The 16,517-nt window shown below is 43.4% G+C and overlaps 1 protein-coding gene across 1 annotated transcript in view; it reads right to left on the minus strand.

Annotated features, from left to right (window-relative positions):
• The window catches only part of ARHGAP10 (Rho GTPase activating protein 10), a 373,837-nt gene that overhangs the window by 226,964 nt on the left and 130,356 nt on the right, over positions 1-16,517 (minus strand). The window contains exons 5-6 of the mRNA XM_068989838.1: positions 10,157-10,258; positions 1,058-1,168 (exon numbers count right to left, since the gene is read on the minus strand). Of these exons, the coding sequence (XP_068845939.1) occupies positions 1,058-1,168; positions 10,157-10,258 (213 nt within the window). The remainder of the gene's footprint in view (positions 1-1,057; positions 1,169-10,156; positions 10,259-16,517) is intronic.

Consider the following 16,517-nt stretch of genomic DNA (forward strand, 5'->3'; position numbering starts at 1 on the left):
GCTTTTTTTTTTAACCACATGCAATATAGCCTATATTAAAATTAAAGTGACTCTTGAGAATCATGGATCTCAGTGTATATGTTTTGTTTTTTTTTTTGCTAAAACCCACACTATGAAATATCCTTTGTTCTGATTCAGAAGATATATATTCATAGATATATTAACATAAAAATAAGTGAAGCTCTGAGTACACCTACATAAGCCCAATGAAAATCATGTCTTTCTAAAATAAGTGTAAAGAATGTCAGAGTAACTCACAAAGTAGTTTCAAATGTTCTGCATACTGGTTCTTAATTTAGGTTGCATGAAAGTGAAAGTCACTCAGTAGTGTCTGATTCTTGGCAACTCCATGGACGAATTTTCCAGGCCAGAATACTGGAGTGGGTAGCCTTTCCCTTCTCCAGGGGATCTTCCCAACCCAGGGACAGAACCCAGGTCTCCCGCACTGCAGGTGGATTCTTTACCAGCTGAGCCACACGGGAAACCCAGGAACACTGAGTGGGTAGCCTATCCCTTCTCCAGGGGCTCTTCCTGACCCAGGAATTGAACCGGGGTCTTCTGCATTGCAGGCAGATTCTTTACCAACTGAGCTATTGCATAAGTATTGTGAATTGTATTAGAAATAACTTGTCATTGTTGAAAGTACCAAGGTTTGGATGGACGTACTTGCCTTAGAAACTAACTTAAGTAGAATAAAGATTATCCCATAAACACCCCCACGCTCACTCACATTCCAGTAACTTCATGGGAATTCTTGTTAAGGGTGGAGTCACAACTAGGATGGGAGAAGTTGCACCTGACCGCAGTGTCCTTGTGGCCATGCAGCAAAAGGGATAATACTCATTCCACTGCTGCGCAAACAGGGCCGAGAACCGCGACCCAGTGGTGGGATTCTGACTCCACGGGGACCTGGGCGCACTGTGTACAATTTACGACATCTTGTGTCGTGTTTATGCATCACGGCCTGTAGCAACCGTAAATGAGACCTTGAAAGAAACAGATTCCTATTCTCGATCACGACATTCGACTCACACAGAAACCTGCTGTTTATACTTACGGGTTCCACAAACTCAAACTTCTTCCTTTCTTGGATTTCCTGAAGCTTACACACATATTCAAGAGACAGTTCATAAAAGTGTTGCCGATTCTGTTCCACTTGGATATCTGCCTGTGTTAAAACAAAGGAGGCGGTCAGATTAGAGATGGTGTGACGTGAAACTTTATCCAAGGTCTGCAAAGCTCCCATCTGTGGGCCGAATATGGTCAGCTGCCTGTTCTCCTAAACCAGGTTGTGCTGGACACAGCCATGACCACTCCGTGCCGTATCTTCTATGTAGACTTCCCAGCTACGACAGCTGAACTGAGCTGTCCCAAGAGGGACCTCATGGTCTTCAAATATGTTAAAATACTTATTAGTATCTGACTGTCTGCAGAAGTAGTTTGCCAACCCCTGCTCATCTCTGTGATGAGGTTGACTTCTAAGGACCGAACATCATGCAGTCTTGCTCTTCACAAGAAACCCTCCCACCAACCACAACTGACACGCAAGTTGGAAGCATACACAGACTCTGAACTACACAGGGTTTCCACTGACAAGTCGCGTAAGCATGAAGTGGCCTGGGAAGGAGGACTGAACAAATTCCAGTCGCCACAGCACTCCTGAGTGAAAACAGCAGGTGAAGAAGTGGCAATAGCCCCACTGCAAGAACTCGGCTCCCAGGCGAGGCCAGGCTCGACGCCCAGCTGCAGGGAGCCGCGCTCCTAGCCCGCAGCACGCCCAGCCCTTGGAGGCGAGCAGGCACCAGATCGCCGGCAGACTACTCCAGAAGGAGGGCCCAGGTTCTCTTGTCTAACTAGAAAGGCGCTGGGAGAGGCGACGGCTCCACACAGGAATGGTGGGGAAAACTCCGGCCCTCAGAACAGTTCCTATACGGCACCCTGTAGTTTTTACCTGGACATTTCTCCAAAGAGGCCATATCTAAACACATGGAAAGATGCTCAGCATCACTCACCATCAGGGAACTACAAATCAAAACCACCGGTTACACTGTGGTGTACACACTCACCTCACGCTTATCAAAAACAAAACAAAAACCAGAAAATAGCAAAACAGACCTATCCCCAGAACAAAACAGAAAACGAAAAGTACTGGTGAAGATGCAGAGAAGCGAGCTTTGTACACTGCCGACGTGAACGCAAAATGATGCAGCTGCTATGGAAAACAGTATGGCCGCTCTCTACAAAAAAATTAAAGACAGAATGACCGTCGGGGCATACACTCACAAGAACTGCAAGCAGGGCTGCACACAGACACTTGCTCACCCACACTGACAGCAGCGAAACGGTAGAAATAACCAAAGTGCCCACTGACAGATGAAGGGATAATCAAAATCTGGTCTGCGCAGATAATGGAGTATTATTCAGCCTCAGACTGGAAGGGAATTCTGGCACCTGGCTCAACACGGATGAAGCCTGAGGACATTAAGATGTCAAGTGCATGTGGGCACTTGCCTTGTACCTCTACAAGGATTAAATCATGAGCTGCTATAGCCACTGACCCTCAAAACCCCCTGAAAAGGAGTTCAGGGTGGAGAGCAGAAATGAAGCACTCTGTGCTCTGGGAAAAACTGGCAGGACAGGTCTTCAGATAGCTACATATTTTCAGGAGCTGATTTTATGAGCCCAATTCTTGTATCTCTTCCTATCTAGGAAAGCACTAAACTCCTTCATGGAGATGTCTGCTCCTCGTGACTAGCAGTCACCCTCACAAAACTACCAGAAACCTTTCACACAAAAAAACACATGCTTCAATGCACGCACACCCCCTTCAAGAAAATCACATATATACTGACCTTCCCTCCACCACTTTGGAGCAGTTTCTTAGAGTTATCTGAAATGCTGTCTCCCAGGCTATAGTCCTCATTATCCCCCAAATAAAACTTCCTCACAACTCTCAACTGACTACGTTGTACAATTATTCTCGTCAACAATGCTAAATGAAATGAACCAATCACAAAGGGACAGGTGCCATATGATTGCTCTTCCATGAGGTACCTGGAAGAGTGAAATTCACAGAGACAGAAGTAGAATGGTGGTTAGGAGCTGGAGGGAAGAGGGCTGGGGAGTTGCAGTTTAGTGGGAAGCATAGTTTCCGTACCTAAGCCTTTAGGAGTTTGAACGTGGGGGTGACTGTATTTAATGACACTGAACAAACTATCTCCTTGAACATAGTTAAAATCGTATCTTGCTATATTTTGGGCTTCCCTTGTGGCTCAGCTGATAAAGAATCCGCCTGCAATGCAGGAGACCCAGGTTCGATCCCTGGGTTGGAAAGATCCCCTGGACAAGGGAAAGGCCACCCTCTGGCCTGGAGTATTCCATGGACTCCATGGGGTCACAAAGAGTCAGACATGACTGAACGACTTTCACTTCACCTGCTACATTTTACCACAACAAAATTTTAAGTTTTGGGAAAAAAAGGTAACAGGTAATAATTTTTTGGCATCATATCATTTTTTAATTAATGTTTAAATATAATTAATGCGTCTTACTGTGAAATGAAATACTTTCTGCTGTATGTGTTAACATCAGCCTTTCAAATGTAAATTTCTGAGCCCAGGAAAGCAATACCAGCTATGCATCAGGTAAGTGTGCTGAGGGGCTTGGGGGGATGCCAAGAAGGCATAGGAGGCAGCCACTGTCACATTCTCCACCTGTTATGGTGAACATTCCCTGGAGAAGGCAATGGCATCCCACTCCAGTATTCCTGCCTGGAGAATTCCATGGATAGAGGAGCCTGGTGGGCTACAGTTCATGGGGTCGCAAAGAGTTGGACACAACTGAGTGACTAACACACACACACACGGTAAACACTAAGGATATGAACAGTCACGAAGCAGGATTCGGCCCCAGATAGCTGAGATGTACATGAAAAGAATGAATTCAATGAGTGCAGACACTTGCATCTTCCCATACATAGAAGACCAGACTGTGGTCCATGTGATCTGTGGTGCTGGAGAAGGCTCTTGAGAGTCCCTTGGACTGCAAGGAGATCAAACCAGTCAATCCTAAAGGAAATCAACCCTGAATATTCATTGGAAGGGCTGCTGCTGAAGCCGAAACTCCAGTACTTTGGCAACCTGATGTGAAAAGCCAATTCATTAGAAAAGACCCTGAAGCTAGGAAAAATGGAAGGCGGGAGGAGTAGGGGGTCAGACAACAAGCCGGTTGGATAGCATCACCAACTCAATGGACAGAGTTTGAACAAGCTCTGGGAGATGGTGAAGGACAGGGAAGGCTGGTTTGCTGCATCCCATGGGGTTGCAGAGAGTCAGACACAACTTAGCAACTGAACAACAACATACACATAAGAATGCTAAATTCCTTGAGATATCTGGCTTTCCTTAATTAACAGACTGCCTCCCGCCACCCCCACCTTGCTACAAACTTCTGTATATCCTGACTCCTTTCCCCGCCTCCTCGGAGCAGTCTCTTGGGATCACTTTGAGATGCTCTCTCCTTGCTGGAAATCCTTGTAATTCCCATTGAAAAAAGAACTCTACTTTCAGATTGTGACTACTTGTTTAGCCAATGTGACTAAGTCAAAATGTTTCTTATTAAGCCAAATTTTCTACCTACTACTCATAGAAATCATGACTTTTTTATGCCTCTAATGACCAGAGATTGAGCTCAGCCAGAAGCAGTTAACAGGCACAACTCCCAGGAAAATCAGTGCAAGTGTGTTGAGTATTTACTAAAATGGAACTATGGGGGATTTAAGGGTGAATCTTTCATGTTATTGTTAATGGGAAATGCCTTTCAAGAAAATTTCACCAGGATCAGATTTACCAAGGTCGTCGTCTTTTCTTTTTTTTTTTGAGTGGATTCTCTCTCCTGGTTGCGCTCCTGTATTGCTGCTCAGCTTCTATTCACAGCCTCCTAATGTTCTGAGTGTTCAGAATTGCTGTGCCAGGCACGGAGAGACCTTATCACCAGAATCCCGGGGACTGTAGATAACCCATCATTTACGCCACCACCACAGACGTCCAAATTACACCCAGCAGCACAGTCCTTTGGCTTGACTCCGTCTGAAAGGCAATCACTATATAACTGGTATAAGAAGAAATGTATTTGGTCTTTGTCCCAGGTTCCTGGCACAAATCTCCTAAAACCCTTGGAATTTCCTGACTCAGGGAAGTGTCTGCTGTCATTTGTAAGGAGCCCCAAGTTAGAACACTCCTGTTTGTGCTAATAAGGTGGCTTTGTGGGGGGGCCCAAGGCTGCACTGATCAGAAGGTCAGAACCTTGGCCCCACCCACTGGCCCTCAGGAAGTGGGAAGCGCTACAGATTAAGTTCTGTAGCAACTCTTGAACACGGGTTCATAAGCTTCCAGGCTGGCAATGTAAAAAATCAGTAAACAGAAAACTCAATTAAACAGAGCTGGGTCACCAGAGTGGGAGCGCTCGTGGCTTCCGACGACACAGAGCCCGAGAAAGAAGGAAGATGACTCTTCTCGCCTGGCCAGGACTCAGCCCAAGAAAAGCCATGGCCCCTGTTGACTAGAGACTCCCTGTCCCTCACAATCAAGGGGGTCTCCTTCGTGTTTCAGGTGGGAACGTGCCCTTGCCTCACCATGGCTGCAAGGCCCCAAACAGCAACTCTCTTCTGATCCTGAATAAACCCGTCTTTACTGGAGAAATATCTGGCAGACTACTCATTTCAGGTCATGCGTAAATCCATCCACTGGCCCACAGAGCGACACAGCCCAGCTCCACAGGGTCAGAAGTTTCTGCACTTGGGACCCTTCTGGACGCAGTCCTGTGCGCCTCTTCCTCTTGGCTGCTCATCTGAATCCCCTGAATTACCTTTTATAATGAGCTGGTAAACTGAAGTAACTGTTGCCTAGTTCTGTGAGTTGCCCGAGCAAATCAATCAAACCCAAGGAAGTTGGGGTGGGGGGTGGGTCACAGGAACCTTTTCTTTGCAGTCAGTTAATCAGAAGCACACCAGGATTTGGTGTTAGAAGTGGGGCAGTCTCTCTTTTTAATTGAAGTACAGTTGATTTACAATGTGTTAGCTTCTGCCGTACAACAAAGTGATTTGGTTACAGACATAAATTCTTTCCCATTATGGTCTATTACTGGACACTGAATAGGGCCTTGTCGTTTATCCATTCTACATATAATAGCTTGCCTCTGCCAGTCATTAGTAGGGCAGTCTTGTAGGACTAGCCCTTAACCTGCAGGATCGGACGCTATTTCCAGGGAGTGCCAGAACTGAGTTCATTGCTTGGTGGCAACTGAAAAACACACAACTGGACTATACTTTTTACTATACCAAGCAAAAGTCATTTTTTTTAAACAGATAACTTCAAATCGATTATCAATTTCACTTCTGACCATGCCTGCGTGATAACAGGAATAGATCATTCACACAAAGATCTTCAAGGGATCTATTTATCTGGTCATACTTATGGAAATATAATTACATGACTACTCAGTGTCAACTGAAAAAAAAATGCACAAGGTGAGAGTTGTGAGTCAAGTTTTACTGGGGGCACAATGTGGAATATAACCTGGGAGCAGGTCCTCAGAGGTTGCCTAGTGAATTTAATCTAAAGAGGCAGATGGCAAGTGCTAATTTTTAGCTGGAAACAAAAATATACTTCAAATATGAGCAGTCAAAGAATTTTCTCAAATATCCAACTACTGTTCTAGTACAAATAGTAATATTGAGAATCTGGGGGTGTGATAGAGGCAGAAGCTAGTGTGTCCGTTCAATACAGAGTGAGAGGCAAAGTTCCGCATAAACAAAAATTGCCAGCCTGCTGTCTGCCCCAATTTTCTCCTGTGATTTTCACTGGAAACCAGAGGAAAGAACAGCTGATAACAAGGACATACGCCTTTGTTCAGTACCACTGTCAGCAACCTTTATTAATCTCTCAAGCACCTCAACTCAATTTTTTGAAGATCAGCAATGTATTAGCCACTGCCAGAAGTGGCCAAAGCCACATCTAACCTTTCCTTTACGGAGCATCCCCATCCTTAAGGCATTCGCTCTTGCAACAGAAAGCTCGGTCAAGTGGGATTCTGTATATTTGTAAGGAGCACACAAATCAAGACAGGAAAGAAAATGTAATTTTTTTAAATCTTTTGATCATGCCACTGGAGATGTGGGAATCTTAGATGCCCAACCAGGGATCGAACCCATGCCCCCTGCATGGAAAGCAGAGTCTTTTAACCATGGACCACTACAGAAGACCCAAGAATATATAATTTAAGTGAAAACTAAAATGATTCATCTTGAGGGTCTCTTCAAATTTCCAATCTAATGTTTAATTATCTTTGGGAATGAGGATATTGTTGAGGTCTAGCTCATAATCTTCACACATGCTCATTCAACGAGTATTTATTACGGCCTGCTCCCTGACAGGTCTTATTCTAGGCACTGTGGACAGAGTGCTGAAGAGAACTAGGCTGTTGCCTGCAAGCAGCTGACATCCCATGGAAAGAAGCCGTGAAACAACCGAACGTACACTGTACACTGCGTGCGCTCAGTCGGGTCCAACCCTTTGCGACCACGTGGACTGCAGCCCCCCAGGATCCTCTGTCCATGGAATGTTCTAGGCAAGAATATCGGAGCTGGTTGCCACTTCCTACTCCAGGGGATCTTCCTGACCCAGGGACTGAACCCGAGTCTCTCGTGCCTCCTGCATTTACAGGTGGATTCTTTACCACTGAACCACCTGGAAAGACCACATCTGAATATGTGATGAGTCAAATGGTTGTAAGAGCAAGCGGAAAAAACAACAAAAAAGGCAGAGTGAGGAAGGCACCCGAAACAAGATACAACATCTCCACTCGGGGGAAGTCTGAGAGGGGACTATCTGCAGGAGTGAGTCATGCGGATCTGGCAGGAGGATGAGCACCAAGGCCCTCAGCCACGGAGCCAAGCCAGAACGAGGCCGCCACGTGGGGTGCGAGAAGCGGAGTGCACTGGGGGCCTCTGACGGCAGCTTCTAGGAAGGAGCATTTGGAGAAGAGCAGCTCAAAGGCTGACTCCGCTGCCATAGAGAAAATAAACCGGAAGAGGGCTTCCCTGGCAGGCTAGCGGTTACCAGTCCATGCTGCCAGTGCAGGGGACATCATGACACAGAGTGACAGGCATAAACAATGAATGAAGTGTTATTCACTCAGTCATGTCTGACTCCTTGAGACCCCAGGACTGTAGCCCACCCGGGCTCCTCTGTCCCTGCAATTTCCCAGGCAAGGACACTGGACTGGGGAGCCATTCCTTCTGCAGGGGATCTTCAAGACCCAGGGATCCAACCGGGGTCTCCTGAACTGCAGGCAGATTCTTTCCAGTCTGAGCCACGGGGAAAGCTGCATGCATACACGCATGCTGCTGCTGCTAAGTCGCTCCAGTCGTGTCCGACTCTGTGCGACCCCAGAGACGGCAGCCACCAGGCTCCCCCGACCCTGGGATTCTCCAGGCAAGAACACCGGAGTGGGTTGCCATTTCCTTCTCCAATGCATCAAAGTGAAAAGTTAAAGTGAAGTCGCTCAGTTGTGTCTGACTCTTAGCGACCCCATGGACTGCAGCCTACCAGGCTCCTCCATCCATGGGATTTTCCGGGCAAGAGTACTGGAGTGGGGTGCCATTATAAATGCAAAATAACTTGAAAAAGAAAATAAACTGTAGGGATCCCTGAGTAAAAGGCAGGGAGGCTTCTGTAGTCATCTATGCGAGAAATGCCCACCACTTGGGCCAGGGTGACAGGTTTGCAGGCTAGGAGAACTGGCCTCGTTCTGAGAATACCCTGAAGTTGAAGAAGGCCTAGGCTGAGGGTCTAGATGGGCTGAGAGAGAAAAGGCCAAGGACGACGCTGCAGATTTTAGCCTAGCAACAGGTAGAATGACACCTAATTAGAGAGTGAGGTAGAGATGGAAATTGACTTGGGGCATGGAAATCCCATCAGGATACCTGGAAGCAGAGATCAAGTAGAACAGGAAGTGGAAAACTGCTGGCATAAAGAGAGCCTCTGCGAGCAACAGCTGTCACTTCAAAACTGACAGAGGTTAGGGGGTGAGGGAGCACGGGTAACAACTGCATGGCTTTCGACACGATACGGAAAACGAGAGAATGCAGCCCCGCCTTCAGCTAGTATTGTAGTCAGGATTAGAGGGTACAAAAGGGCCTTTCTCTTTCACAGACCATCAAACACCATGTAAACATCAGCCAATCCCACTGCAGAGAGGAAAGAAGATGTGACCCTATGGTTAATGTCAAAATAACCACACACATACACACAGAGTTTGCAACTAAATCTGTAACATTTAAACACAACCCAGGTCTACTCTACAACATGGTCATTTTGATGATACTTCACCAAGCGTATATTATAGTGGTACCTTACGCCTGGATCCCTTATGTGTTTAAAAATAAACAAATGCCCGGGGAAGAAGTCACACTTCTGTGGGATGAATCAAGATCTTTACAACTGAAAACAGCATTATGTTTAAGGAAAGCATATGTTCCAAATTGTAAACAACTGAGTTTCCATTCAAGGGTGTGAGTGAGGAAAAACAAGCGGCAGGGAATTTAGGAAAAAAAAAAAAAAAAAGAAAGCGAAAACGAGATAGAAGATATAAATTCCTTTCTCCTTACATAGGGCTCCCTCCAAAAGAAACAAGTCTATTAACACAAGTAAAACAGATGCTCTCTTTCCAAAGAAGCTGAAAACCTCCTGAATCTTCAGCATTAGGTAAGAGTAATTCTGCCTTCACATAAAAGCCAAATGATATAGGAGCTTATTCAATTCACTTTTTCAACACATCTTGAAAGTTAATAATCTATTCCTGAAAATAATATATCTTTTCTCAGTTATGCTAGTTAAAATGGTTGTTCCTGGGAAAATATACTCAGAACCAAAACTTCTAATACTCTGAACCCACACTGCATTAATCATTCTATGAGGTCTTATTTTGTCTTATTCCAAAAGAGCTTTTTTTTTTAAATTCATGGAGCTACCTAGTCATTTTTTCCACCTCTAATAAACCTAGATGAAACATTTTCAAAAGAAAAGCTCATTTAAAAAAAGACATGCACTGATTATTAAATTTTACAAACAAATTAAAAGAAAAATAAAAACAATACCTCTTGTAAATGTGAGTCTTTCTTTTTTGCTGACAAATTCAAATGTTTATCAATTAGGCTGTAGTTCCTTTCAGTCTCTTTGTCAAATTTCTTTTTTTCTTCCTACAAATAAGAAAAACATAGACAAGTATGATTAAACGGGGGGAGGGGGGGAAAGGCATATATAGTCAATCGACTGGGAAGATCAAAATATGAAAAATATCCAAAAAGAAAAGAAAGTACCATGACGTGTGAAAAAGTTACCTGGAAAATCTATCTGCAGCCAGGCCACTATTAATCATCAAGACCGCATTAGGACTGAAGAGTCACTTACCTTTTCGCTTTTTCCTTTAATGAACTTCATTTCTAGCCTGTTATTTTCAACCCCTTCTACCTATCAGTGTTTGGAATTAATGCCATTCACTTGTCCATTAAAAAAAAAAATTTAGGATGAAAACATAATAAGACCATAAAGCTTAAAAAAGCAAACTTGCTACAGATTTTGGCATAGAAATGGAATTCACATAAAACTGAGTAAGTTTTGATCTACATTTAAAAATTATTTACAATCGCCATTAGGAGGAGGGGGAAAAAAAAAAACACATCTTGGGGAAAAAAAAAATCTTCCCTAATTGTCTAGTGTAAATATAACAATAAAATCCTCTGACCAGAAATGTCAACTACTTACCCAAATTTCAGCAGTGATTTCTGTAACACTGTCTAGAATATTTACCAATCTGTCCACAGGGCCTAAAATAATGCTGACATACTTCTACTGAGATCCTTTGGTTAACATTACAAACATTTCTCAGGCACTGCCAAGAAATAGTATTTGTTTCCCTTTCACTAGAGTAGCTTTTAGAGAAAACAAGGAGCCAATTTTTTTCTTAATACAGCGGAGACAAGCTCCCCTAAAACCGCCTGCCCACGTAAGTAGATTTTTCATAAACATTTCTGAGCACCGATGAGCTCACGTGATGTTCTCCTTCTGTCAAAATGTTTCTATTAACTTCACACTCTCCCCAACTCTCCAAGGCCTCCTAGAAAGGAATGTTCCCTTCCCTATGTCCCAGCTTCTATTTTATAAAGTCAAAAATAAGGAACTGTCCCAGCTTTTTCTGGCATGACCTTCCTATTAAGCAAAAGGGGTAAATGAAGCACAAAACTTGTATTTCTCTGCATTTATCATCATTTTTTTTCACTCCACGGGACTACAAACCGTGTGAGACACTGGGAACGAAGCTCTGCCCGCTTCAAAATGGTGCTCTCAAGCCTCTGTGAAGAAAGAATCTAGGCAAGAGACAACATCACGCCCACCAAAGGCTAAGTTAACCCCCACGTTAACGAAGGCACAAGACTCAGAACCGATGCTTCTTCCCATTTCTACTTCAAGTTTAATTACCAACTAGCCGCACATCTTCAAGGGCCAAAAAGAAACAGAACACTTAACAGAATAAAACCTTAGTTTTTCTGTTTAAAAGATCAGGGGACTTCCTTGGTGGCCCAGTGGTTAGGTAGGACTCCACACTTCCACAGCAGGGGTGCAGCTTCCATCCCCGGTCTGGGAACGAACACCCCACATAGCCCCCACATGGCCCCCACATGCCCTTGTGTGGTGTGGCCAAAAAAAAAAAATACTGTCATAAAACCTAAAATATTAGAAAAACAAATCAGGAATACAGTTTTGTCCTAGTTCATTCTTAGAACCAGTCCTAAGATTCTGTAATCCTACCGTTCACCTATACATGCTAAGTCGCTTCAGTCGTGTCCGACTCTGTGCGACCCCACAGACGGCAGCCCACCAGGCTCCCCCGGCCCTGAGATTCTCCAGGCAAAAACACTGGAATGGGTTGCCATTTCCTTCTCCAAGTCACCTACACATAAGAATGGTCAAACTTTCACTGAAAGGGAGGCATTTTTTTTCTTTATGCCCTAGGTTTAATTTACAACTATTTTTTTATACTTAAGGCATTAATATTACATGGTTACTCTCTCTTTTCTGCTTTTTATTATGACGCACTTCCTAAACGATTTTAATGACTAACAGAAAATAAACTAAATGGAACATATGGCCACTGCTTTAAAATCTCCACTATTTTTAACAGTTCATACGGTAGAGTGTGCACTGGCTTAGGTGTCAGAAGACGCAGGTTCCAGTGGCCGCGATGACCCTGTGGCTCTGCCCCCGGGGTCACAGCCTTCCTGAGCATCAGTTTCTCAGGTTTAAAACCAGACAGGAATGGAGGTAACACAGCTGCATTTACCACAAGCACACGGCAACACACATCACGTGGTTAAAAATGCCTACTATCTTTGCAGATTAGTATTCAGAGAATACTGAAAGCGTGTTTACTCCTTTGATTTCATCTGAATCACAGAAGGGGACAAAGGAAGCAACGACGCTACAGTCAGCAGTCAAAACACCCAGCACATGCGGAAATAGTGGGGTATGTAAATGAGGATGTGGGTTAAGTCTGGAATGAAAGAAAATGGTGCTATCAAGCCTCTGTGAAGAAAGAATCTAGCCAAGAAACAACATCACGCCCACCAATTTGAGTGAAAATACATTTGTTCATCTCTGGTATGATACTATACAAATGCTGCTGTGTTTTGCTTTTGAATCTGAAGACTCAGATAATTGTCTCTCCACGCATTTTTTTCTCATTGTCTCTATAGAATCTTCTGTTTCTTTGTACTCATATGACTTTGGGCACTTAATTCTGAATTTTAAAAGGGGCTGTGTTCAAGTAGCATTCAATAAAGAGCGGAGTCTTTTCTTCAACTCTGCAATATAGGATACATATACACATGGATTTATACATATATATACGCACATGTATATATACACACACCCAAATATAAAATAAATAAGCCATCAAAGGGAACAAAACTGAGTCGGTTGAAGTGATACGGAGTGAAGTAAGTCAGGAAAACAAATATTGCACATTAACACATATACATAGAATCTAGAAAAATAAATATTGATGAACCCGTTTGCAAGGCAGGAATAGAGGTGCAGACAAGAGAAAAGACTTGTGGAGTCAGATAAGGAAGGAGAGGATGGTACAAAGTAAGAAAGTAGCACTGAAATATATACACCACCATATGTACAACAGACAGCTTGTGGGAGCTGCTGTATAACTCAGGGGGCCCAGCCCGGAGCTCTGTGAAGACCTAGAGAGGGGAGGGAGGGGCACCAGAGAGGGGATATGTGTATACATACGCTGACTCATGATGCTGTACAGCAGAAACAACCACTGTAAAAGGAATCATATGCCAATAAAAAACTAAAATAGAGTAATATGAGACAAAAGGCTCTATCAAGGATCAAATTATTACAACGAAAACTGTTCTGTGAAACAGCATTACTCAAGTGAGTCTGGGTCAAGCTGGAAGTAAAGTCAGTAAGGAAAAGTGGAGGCAAGGGCTCGCCAGCCAGCCCACATCTACATTTCAGAGAGAGGCAGGCAGCTGTTACAGAGCCCCAGCAGACTTCTGCCATGTGGAACTACAAGCCCAGTATTTAGGCCACTCCACTGATTTTTCTGGAATAGCTGAAAGACTCAAAGATTTTTAAACGGTGACAAAAAAAAAAAAAAACAACTATGTTTTAGGTTTAACGTGAGTCAGTTAAGTCGCTCAGTCCTATCCAACTCTTTGCGACCCCATGGACTGCAGCACACCAAGCTTCCCAGTCCTTCACCAACTCCCAGAGATTGTTCAAACTCATGTCCATCAAGTCGGTGACGCCATCCAACCAGCTCATCCTCTGTCATCCCCTTCTCCTCCTGCCTTTAATCCTTCCCAAAATCAGGATCTTTTCCAATGAGCCAGTTCTTCGCATCAGGTGGCCAAAGTACTGGAGTATCGTATCAGTCCTTCCAATGATTATTCAGGACTGATTTCCTTTAGGATTGACTGGTTTATCTCCCTGCAGCACAAGGGACTCTCAAGAGTCTTCTCCAACACCACAGTTCAAAAGCATCAATTCTTTGGTGCTCAGCTTTCTTTATGGTCCAGCTCTCAGATTCACACATGACTACTGGAAAAATCACAGCTTTGACTAGACAGGCTTCTGTCAGCAAAGTAACATCTCTGCTTTTTAATAGCTGTCTAGGTTGGTTATACCTTTTCTTCAAATGAGCAAGCATCTTTTAATTTCATGGCGGCAGTCACCATCTGCAGAGATTTTGGAGCTCAAGAAAATAAAGTCTGTCACTGTTTCCCATCTATTTGCCACGAAGTGATGGGAACTGGATGCCATGATCCTAGTATTTTTTATGTTGAGTTTTAAGCCAACTTTTTCACTCTCCTCTTTCACTTTCATCAAGAGAGTCTTCTGTTCCTCTTCACTTTCTGCCATAAGGGTGGCATCATCTGCATATCTGAGGTTATTGATATTTCTCCCGGCAATCCTGATTCCAGCTTGTGCTTCATCCAGCCCGGCATTTCACATGATGTACTCTGCACATAACTTAAATAAGCAGGTGACAATATACAACCTTGACATACTCCTTTCCTCATTTGGAACCAGTCTGTTGTTCCATGTCCAGTTCTAACTGTTTCTTCCTGACCTGCATACAGATTTCTCAGGAGGCAGATAAGGTGGTCTGATATTCCCATCTCCTTAAGAATTTTCCAGTTTGTTGTGATCCACACAGTCAAAGGCTTTGGTATAATCAAACAGCAGAAGTAGATGTTTTTCTGGAACTCTCTTGCTTTTTCTATGATCCAGGGGATGTTGGCAATTTGATCTCTGGTTCCTCTGCCTTTTCTAAATCCAGCTTGAACATCTGGAAGCTCACAGTTCATGTACAATTGAAGCCTGGCTTGGAGAATTTTGAGCATCACTTTACTAGTGTGTGAGATGAGTGCAACTGTGTGGTAGTTTGAACATCCTTTGGCATTGCCCTTCTTTGGGACTGGAATGAAAACTGACCTTTTCCAGTCCTGTGGCCACTGATGAGTTTTCCAAATTTGCTAGGATACTGAGTGCAGCACTTTCACAGCATCATCTTTCAGGATTTGAAACAGCTCAACTGGAATTCCATCACCTCCACTAGCTTTGTTCATAGTGATGTTTCCTAAGGCCCACTTGACTTCACATTCCAGGACATCTGGCTCTAGGTGAGTGGTCACATCATCATGGTTATCTGGGTCATGAAGACCTTTTTTGTATAATTCTTCTGTGTATTCTTGCCACCTCTTAATATCGTCTACTTCTGTTAGGTCCATACCATTTCTGTCCTTTATTGAGCCCATCTTTGCATGAAATGTTCCCTTGGTATCTCTAATTTTCTTGAAGAGATCTCTAGTCTTTTCCATTCTATTGTTTTCTTCTATTTCTTTGCACTGACCACTGAGGAAGGCTTTCTTATCTCTCCTTGCTATTCTTTGGAACTCTGCATTCAGATGTTTATGTGTTTCCTTCTCTCCTTTGCCTTTCACTTCTCTTCTTTTCTCAGCCATTTGTAAGGCCTCCCCAGACAGCCATTTTGCCTTTTGCATTTCTTTTTCTTGGGGAAGGTCCTGATCACTGCCTCCCGTACAATGTCACAAACCTCCATCCATAGTTCTTCAGGCACTCTATCAGATATAATCCCTTGAATCTATTTGTCACTTCCACTGTATAATCATAAGGGATTTGATTTAGATCATACCTAAATGGTCAGTGGTTTTCCCCCTTTCTTCAATTTCAGTCTGAATTTGGCAATAAGGAGCTCATGATCTGAGCTACTGTCAGCTCCCGGTCTTGTTTTTGTTAACTGCATAGAGCTTCTCCATCTTTGGCTACAAAGAATAGAATCAATCTGATTTGGGTGTTGACCATCTGGTGATGTCCATGTGTAGAGTCATCTCTTGTTGGAAGAGGGTGTTTGCTATGGCCAGTGCTTCTCTTGGAAAATCTCTGTTAGCCTTTGCCTTCTTCATTTTGTACTCCAAGACCAGATTTGCCTATTACTCTGGATATCACTTAACTTCCTACTTTTGCATTCCAGTCCCCTATAATGAAAAGGACATCTTTTTGGGGTGTTAGTTCTAGAAGGTTTTATACATCTTCATAAAAGCATTAAACTTCAGTAAGCCACACAAAATGTTTACAAGTTAAAGATGGCTCATGGGAAGTCAGTTTGTAATCTGTTACAAAATCACACATGCAAAAAATAAAAAACAGTGAAGAACAGCTGTTACTTGAAACAGCATGGCCAGTCAAATAAGATGTACACTATGTAAATAGAAGAGAAATTTTTAAAGCTAAGAAATAGAACTTAAATACTCAGGTTTTATTATAAATAAACATATATATGAAAGAAAAGAAAAGTCAAAGCATTAATCACTCAGTCCTGTCTGACTCTTTGTGACCCCATGGACTGTAGCCCAC

The sequence above is a fragment of the Capricornis sumatraensis genome, chromosome 17 (genome assembly GCF_032405125.1).
Source record: "Capricornis sumatraensis isolate serow.1 chromosome 17, serow.2, whole genome shotgun sequence".
NCBI lineage: Eukaryota > Metazoa > Chordata > Mammalia > Artiodactyla > Bovidae > Capricornis > Capricornis sumatraensis.